This window comes from Muntiacus reevesi, chromosome 6 (genome assembly GCF_963930625.1).
Source record: "Muntiacus reevesi chromosome 6, mMunRee1.1, whole genome shotgun sequence".
In the NCBI taxonomy this organism is placed as follows: Eukaryota; Metazoa; Chordata; class Mammalia; order Artiodactyla; family Cervidae; genus Muntiacus; species Muntiacus reevesi.
Window position 1 is genome coordinate 101087232 of NC_089254.1, and position 8754 is coordinate 101095985.

At 45.9% G+C, this 8754-nt stretch overlaps 1 protein-coding gene across 1 annotated transcript; it reads right to left on the bottom strand.

Annotated features, from left to right (window-relative positions):
• Positions 1–7217: 7217 nt before the first annotated feature.
• Positions 7218–8159, bottom strand: LOC136170366 (olfactory receptor 2F1-like). Its single transcript, XM_065938515.1, has one exon. It carries the CDS (start codon positions 8157–8159, stop codon positions 7218–7220), a length of 942 nt encoding a protein of 313 aa, XP_065794587.1.
• Positions 8160–8754: the final 595 nt, after the last annotated feature.

An 8754-nucleotide genomic window follows, 5' to 3' on the forward strand; every position in this document is an offset into this window, starting at 1 on the left:
CGTTTCTCATAATGTACTCTGCATTTAAGTTAAATAAGCAGGGTGACAATATACAGCCTTGATGTACTCCTTTTCCTATTTGGAACCAGTCTGTTGTTCCATGTCCAGTTCTAACTGTTGTTTCCTGACCTGCATACAGGTTTCTCAAGAGGCAGGTCAGGTGGTCTGGTATTCCCATCTCTTTCAGAGTTTTCCAGTTTATTGTGATCCGCTGTTATTTGGCCTGAGGCCAAACTATGGTGGAGGTGGTGAAGACGATGGCGACCTCCCTCAAAAGATCCATGCACGCACTTCCGCACTCAGTGCCTCCAACCCTGAGCAGGCCCCGCAGACCCACGCCTCTGCCAGAGACTCCTGGACACTCACGGCAAGTCTGGGTCAGTCTCTTGTGGGGTCCCTGCTCCTTTCTCCTGGGTCCTGGTGCACACAGGGTTCTGTTTGTGCCCTCCCAGAGTCTGTTTCCCAGTCCTGTGTAAGCTCTGGCGGCTCTATGGTGGGTTAATGGCGACCTCCTCCAAGAGGACTTATGCCATACTGAGGTCTGCTGCACCCAGAGCCGCTGCCCCGCGGCAGCCACTTCTGACCCGTACCTCTGCTGGAGACACCCAGACACAGTTCTGCCTCAGTCTCTGTGGGGCTCTGGGTCCTGGTGTGCACACAGGTTTGTTTCAGCCCTCTGGGCATCTCTGTTGGGTATGGGCTTTGATTCTAAATGTGATTTTGCCCCTCCTACCATCTTGCTGGGGCTTCTCCTTTGCCCTTGGACTTAGGATTATCTCCACCAAGTCATTCCGGCACAGCACAAGTGCCTCTCCAGCGCCACGTGGCAGACATGGGGTATCTCCTCACCCTCACTCCAGTGGTGCTCCAGAGCATTTAGATAATGCTCATAACTTCTGAGCATTATCTAAATAAAAAGGATTTGTATTAAAGATATGCAAGATGGGCCATAGAATCTAATGAAATGGAAAGGAAAACAATTCAACCCAAGTCTTTCTTTTTTTTTTTTTTTTTTTTAACCCAAGTCTTTCTAATAGGGTTTGAAGATAGGGCTCTGGCTGGATGGGGGTGACGAGGGCAGAGCAGCTTTATGCTATCCTCTGTCTTTCCTATCAAGTTGGAACCTACCCACTTCCTTCTTTCAGTCCTGTTGTGACTGGAAGGTGTCATTGTAGAAAATGCCAAAAATAGAAACCGGCTTTGGCACAATACCCAGCCCTGGCTTTCCACAGAGCCTATTTCTTTCATCAGTGCAATAAGTAACCAAGCTATGGTCCCCAAATATGGTTCATGAGTGCTGAGAACAGCAACTGAAATTCTCACCACTGAAGAAAGTAAAATGCACAATGAGAGTCACAAAAAAGAGTAAAAGCTGGGAGGAAATTTTAGGATCACCATCTTAACCTCGATGGTTACAAGTGAGGAAGCTGAGGCTCAGAAAGCAGAAGTGATTTGCTCAGGATTGTTCTGCCAGTTGGGAGCAAAACTGGAACTGAATCTGAAATCTGATGACCACAATCCCATGTTCTTCCTGTTACATCACATTATATCACCATCTGGAGCATGAAGAGTGTATCACAGCCACTACTGGGGAGCAGCATCACCACAGAATGAAATTTAGGACAGGTTTGATTTATAGGGAAGGGGGTGTCAGAAAAGATGTGGTGTTTGGATGCTGCTCCTGAGGAGTCTGATGGAAACTTTGAACTGCCATAAAGGGCTCCAAAATCGCTGCAGATGGTGACTGCAGCCATGAAATTAAAAGACACTTGCTCCTTGGAAGAAAAGCTATGACCAACCTAGACGGCATATTAAAAAGCAGAGACAGACCGGGATGGGGAATTCGTGTAACTCTATGGCTGATTCACATCAATGTATAACAAAACCCACTGAAAAATAAAAAAATTAAAAAAAAAAAAAAAAGCAGAGACATTACTTTGTCAACAAAGGTCCATCTAATCAAGGCTATGGTTTTTCCATTAGTCATGTATGGATGTGAGACTTGGACCATAAAGAAAACTGAGTGGCAAAGAATTGAGCTTTTGAACTGTGGTGTTAGAGAAGACTCTTGAGAGTCCCTTGGACTGCAGGGAGATCAAACCAGTCCACTCTAAAGGACATCAGTCATGAATATTCATTGAACGGACTGATGCTGAAGCTCTAGTACTTTGGTTACCTGATGTGAAGAACTGACTCTTTGGAAAAGACCCTGATCCTGGGAAGGATTGAAGGTAGGAGAAGGGGATGACAGAAGATAAGATGGTTGGATGGCATCACCGACTCGATGGACATGAGTTTGAGTAAGCTCTGGGAGTTTGTGATGGACAGGGAGGCCTGACGTGCTGCAGTCCATGGGGTCGCAAAGAGTTGGACACAACTGAACTGAATGCAGGAAAGCAGACTGAAGAATAGTTTGCCCAGATCAGTGGACTGGCGGTCCAGTTTGCCAAGTACCAACTGACCTCTTTCCATTTTATCTATAAAAGGGAAACATCCACCCCAGAGTGAAATAGAAGGATGGAGCCCACATACCTGGACTCTCAACTTTCTCTGAAGCCAGGAGAGAGAATTGGAAAACCGCCTCCACTAAACCCAGCTCTTTCACTCTCCTTTTCTGACTTCTAACAAACAAACTGCTTAAAGGATAGAGAGAGTATTTTCTTCTTTTTATTGTGCCCTTTCCAGTTTGAACGGAGACTGGCGTAAAGAGCTGGTGGACAGACTGAACATCACTTATTCATTGAGAAGTGGTTTTTTTAAATTTCATTGTCTTATCTAGGAGTTCAGTGTAGAACCTTACTATTAATGTTTTCACAGCGTTCACTCTGTGAATCCAGCTCAAGAATGACTCTAATCAGAAGGGTCTCTTGAAGGATAATAGAGTTTTTGCCTCCTGTTAGTAAGTGTCCTTTAAATACATTGAGTTTCTCTTTAAAGACTCAAAAGAGCCAAAAGGACTTTAAAAAGCTGAAAAAAAAGTCCTAAAGCTCAAATAATGGAATAGGAGCAGAAAATAGGAAATAGAAAAATATTTTGTACACTTTCCCCCTCTTTTCTAACCTATAATCTCATGAATTGGTATCTTCTTTGGATAAACTACATGTATGCACTACAACTGTGGACAATAGAAACTAAGTTTTATTTACAAAAGGTATGTTTTAGTTATTAGAATTAGAAGGTATCAATAGATTATTGTCCCAACTATATCATAATTTGATAAAGAATTACAGCTCAACAAGTATAGAACCAACATCAGTTGACCCTTTCCAGCTTTTAATGGGTTTTTATCAAACCTCATCCACAGAGTTTGCTCATTCAACTATTTGATGAGCATTTTTGTAGGCAGGTTATGTTTGAAAGTGTAGTAGAATATCACACTGCTCAAAGCTGCTTCCATAGACCTGTGATAAGGGTTAAGGAAAATATACCAAAGTATAAGTGCTTTCGGCTTGTTCTCTATCACTAAAGAGGAAAACATCCTGAGGTTTCTTTGCTGTAGAAATCACAAACAGTGGGCCAAAGTGTGAAGGCTTTGGTTGGGGGAGAGACCTCTGAGAAGGAATAGAGAAAGGAAAAGATAATCTGTTGATCTGAGGGGAGAAATTGATAATATAAAAATGAGAAGAATCTGAAGACAAGAGAACAAATTTTCCCCAGGGGATAGGGCTGGGTGCCTCAGATGTGAGCGGGAGTGGTAGGGAAAGGGGCATTAGCATTAGTGGTAAAGGACCCGCCTGCCAAAGCAGGAAACACGGGTTCAATCCCCGGGCTGGGAAGATCCTCTGGAGGAGGGCATGGCAACCTACTCCAGTATTCTTGCCTGGAGAATCCCATGGACAGAAGAGCCTGGTGTGCTACAATTCATAGGATCTCAAAGAGTTGGACATGACAAAAGCGACTTAGCACACACATATGTGGTAGGGGAAAGGACCATCGAGGGGATTAAGAGGAGGATAGAGGCTGGTGGTCATGGTCTTAGGGGGAAAGGGCAGTGGAGAGGGGCTAAGGCAAGGAGTGAGAAGAAGGGAAGGGAAGGGGGGAGTCTTCAATAAAATTAAAAACGAAAGTTTTGCTAGATACTTCTCTAAAGAAGATATGCAAATGGCCAACACACACATGAAAAGATGTTCAGCATCTTTAGTCATTAGGGACATGCAAATTAAAAACACAATAACATGTCATCTCACACACACTGGGATGGCTACAGTCGAACAGAACATAAACATTGCCAAGAAAGCAGAGAAATTGGAACTCTCGTTTAGTGCTGGTGGGAATGTAAAACAGTTCAGCTATGGTGAAGAGCAGTTTGGCCTTTGCTCAAAAAGTTAAATATAGAATTACCGAATGACCCAACAGTTCCACTCCTGGGTATGTACCCAAAAGAATTAAAAACAGGTTTTTCTATTAATAACAAAAACTTGCACGTGAAAGTTTATAGCAGTACTATTCACAATAGCCGAAAGTTAGAAAAAACCCAAATGTCCATCGACTGATGGATAGGTCAAAAAAATGTGGCTATTTCCATACAAGGGAACATTATTCAGACATGGAAAGGAATGAGGCCCTGCTACATTTGTCAATATGGATAGATTTCAAAAATAACATGCTAAGTGAAAGAAGCCAGACACAAAAGATCACATATCATATGATTCCATTTATGTGAAATGTCCAGATCAGGTAAATCCATAAAGACCGAATACAGATTTGTGGCTTTAAGAGCCTGGGAGGAGGGAGGAGTCAGTTCAGTTCAGTCGCTCAGCTGTCGCTCATTTGTGTCTGACTCTTTTCAACCCCATGGACTGCAGCACGCCAGGCTTCCCTGTCCATCACAAACTTCTGGAGCTTGCTCAAATCCATGTCCATCAAGTCGGTGATGCCATCCAACCATCTCATCCTCTGTCGTCCCCTTCTCCTCTTGCCTTCAGTCTTTCCCAGCATCAAGGTCTTTTCCAATGAGTCATCATGGGGCCAAAGTGTTGGAGCTTCAGCTTCAGCATCAGTCCTTCCAAAGAATATTCAGGACTGATTTCCATTAGGATTGACTGGTTTGATTTCCTTGCGGTTCAGGGGACTCTCAAGTCTTCAACACCACAATTCAAAAGCATCAGTTCTTTGGCATTCAACCTTCTTTATGGTCCAACTCTCACATCCACACATGACTAATGGAAAAACCATAGCTTTGACTAGATGGACCTTTGTTGGCAAAGTAATGTCTCCTGCTTTTTAATATGCTGTCTAGGTTGGTCACAGTTTTTCTTCCAAGGAGCAAGTGTCTTTTAATTTCATGGCTACAGTCACCATCTGCAGTGATTTTGTAGCCCCCCAAAATAAAGTCTGTCACTGTTTCCATTATTTCCCCATCTATTTGCCAGGAAATGATGGGACCAGATGCCACAATCTTAGTTTTTAGAATGTTGAATTTTAAGCCAGCTTTTTCACTCTCCTCTTTCATATTCATCAAAAAGCTCTTTAGTTCTTCTTCACTTTCTGCCATAAAGGTGGTGTCATCTGCATATCTGAGGTTATTGATACTTCTCCCTGCAACCTTGATTCCAGCTTGCGCTTCATCCAGTTCGGCATTTCCCATGATGTCCTGCTTAAAGGGTATGAGGTGCCTTTTGGGGGTGATTAAGATGCTATGGAACTGTGTAAGCATGAGGTTCCATGACATTGTGAATATACTAAATGCCACTGAATTGTACACTTTAAATGGTCAAAATCTTGAATTGTATGCGATGTGAATTTTACCTCAATTTTGAAAAATTGTTTTACTGGGAATTTTCAAAGGTGCTTCATTTCCTCCTTCTCATTCTTTTGATATTTTCTTAACAGACTAAGTTTGAATTATTCTCAATTTATATTTTGTTTGTTTGTGGGTAAGATAAACCAGAGAGCTGTAATATTTAGGTCAGAGATACTTCATTCTGATTTTTAAAAGTAGTTTTAAACATTTTTCTCGATAAAATATCATGGTCTCACTTTATATTCTAGGATGTTTAGAGCTCACTCATTAATTTTTGTGTCAGTACAGTAAAAGGATCACTAATAGGGAGTTGTGATCCCTTCTTTCTTAAGTAGCCTGATTTACCTCTGATGGTATGTGGCACGATTCTTAGTCAAGCATGAGTTCTGAATACATCCTTCAGTTTTCATAAAAGCACATCCTTAGACCTGATTATATAGAAAGATGTTTGCGGTTATGAACTTTTCACTTTTTGGCCAGACATTCGCCACCATGGCAAGTTTGAAAGGAAAATGAGCAGCGTGATATCCACTGACTCACACAGAGCCAGTCCTGCTCCTCATGGATGTGTGCATAATTATTGGGACTTTGGCTCCAGGTCCCCTTGTGAACTCCCCACCCTACGGAGCTGAGCGGGACCACTGGTGACCACATGATGACCCTTTTACCTCTGGCCCAAGGCCTGTTTGATTCCATGGGCATGGTGAATCTTGTAAGTCACAGCTTTTCCTCTCTTTTTTCCCCACTGATTTCAGAAAAGCTTAGAGTTGTGGCTGTAGAATTTAGGAAATAGACTTTCTTGGCATAAATTCTGTGCAGCGCCCGAGATTTCGATTTAGTCTTCCTTTCTAATTCGTATATGCCAGTATATCTTTTTTTTTTCCATATGATTTTCTGTGGACTGTATGTATTTCTCAGTTCAGTTCAGTCGCTCAGTTGTGTCCGACTCTTTGCGACCCCATGAAATCGCAGTACCAATGTCCATCACCAACTCCCGGAGTCTACTCAAACTCATGTCCATTGAGTCGTGATGCCATCCAGCTATCTCATCCTCTGTCATCCCCTTCTCCTCCTGCCCCCAATCCCTCCCAGGATCAGGATCTTTTCCAACGAGTTAACTCTTCGCATGAAGTGGCCAAAGTATTGGAGTTTCAGCTTCAGCATCAGTCCTTCCAGTGAACACCCAGAACTGATCTCCTTTAGGATAAGTGGTTGTAATTCACATTTTTAAAAAGACTAAGTCAGGGACCAAAAACAGAGCCTAGAGATTAAATTCCATTTCTCTGTGACTTCAATCAATGGTACGGATTGTGGCCCCTTCCATCGGCACACACACACACACACACACACACACACACGCACGCACGCACGCACGCACGCACTCACATGCCGTACATGCGCACACAGTAGGTGACGGGCACGCTGCCCTGCCCACCGTACTCAGAGCGAGGCCCTTGAATAACAAGGTCCCAGGCTACCGTTTTGATTCAGAGCTCCTCGCCAGAACCCGAGTGAGAGCGGCCTTTATCTCCTTGTTCCTCAGACTGTAGATAAGCGGATTCAACATAGGGGTCACCACGGCGTAGAAGAGCACCACCACCTTGTCCTGCTCGGCGGAGGCGGTGGAGCGGGGCTGCATGTAGGTAACCAGGGCCATGCCGTAAGACATGGAGACCACGGTGAGGTGCGAGGCGCAGGTCCCGAAGGCTTTGCGGCGCCCCCCGCTGGAGCGGATCCGCAGGACGGCGGCCACGATGCGGGCGTAGGACAGCGCGACCAGGCAGCAGGGCGCCAAAAGCACCAGCACGCTGGACGCCACTATGACGGCCTGGTTGAGGGTGACGTCCACGCAGGCCAACCTGACGAGCGCCAGCGTCTCACAGGCCACGTGGTTCAGCACGTGGCGCCCACAGGTGGGCAGACGCACGGTGACCGCGGTCTCCACCGCCGCGTTCGCCAGGCCCACGAGCCAGGAGACGGCCGCCAGCCCTGCGCAGAGCCGCGGCCCCATGACCGCCGCGTAGCGCAGGGGATCGCAGACGGCCACGTAGCGATCATAGGCCATGGCGGCCAGAAGCAAGAACTCGGTGCCCCCCAGGGCCAGTGAGAAGAAGTGCTGGGTACCACATCGGGCGGAGGAGATGGTCTTCTTCTCCAAGAGGAAGTGCGCCAGCATCTGGGGAACCCCGCTGGAGGTGTAGCAGATGTCCACTACGGAGAGGTTGCCGAGGAAGAAGTACATGGGCAGCTGGAGGCGGGGGTCCAGCCGGATCAGGACGAGGATGAGCCCGTTGCCCAGCAAGGTCAGCAGATAGGCGGCCCCAAACAGGACAAAGAGGCCAGCCTGGGTCTGCCTGTCCCCGGAGAGGCCCAGTAGGACAAACTCACTGACCCAGGTCAGATTTTCCCTCTGCATGGAGCAGGCGGGTCCGGCTGCCAAGGCAGGAGCAGAGGCAGGGAAGGGCATGTAAAGGTCTCTCTAGGAGTCTGGGATTAAGCCATGGGCCAGGACTGGAGCTGGGAGTGGGGCATCTCCCCTCAGGTTCCTAACCTAGGTGCTGAGGGGACAGTGCCGTGAGGCGGGAGGGAAAAGGAGATTTGTGTTCTCACGGTGAAATCAAGGATGAAGTCCCCTGCTGGTCGTCCTTTTACTAGGATCCAACACAGTTACAATTACATAGGATGTAAGCCATCAGTGTAAAAGGAAAGATAGAGGAAAAGGTGGTGGAGAGAAGGGAGGAAGGATGATAGGAAAGAAAAAAGGAAGTAAAAGAGAAAGAAAAACTAGGGAAGGGAGGTAGGAAAGCAAAAAAGGAGGGAAGGAAAGTGGAAAGCAAGGAAGAAAGGAAAGAGTCTCCAGTGTGGGGTGGCCAAAGAAGACACTTGAGACCAAGAGGAGTGCCTAGGGGTGGATGCCTAAAAGTCTGAACTCATTTGCTCCTTGTGTCTTCTCTGGGGTTCAGGTCTGGGTCTCTGCCTAGTCCTCTCACGTAGCTCTTGTGCCCAACAGT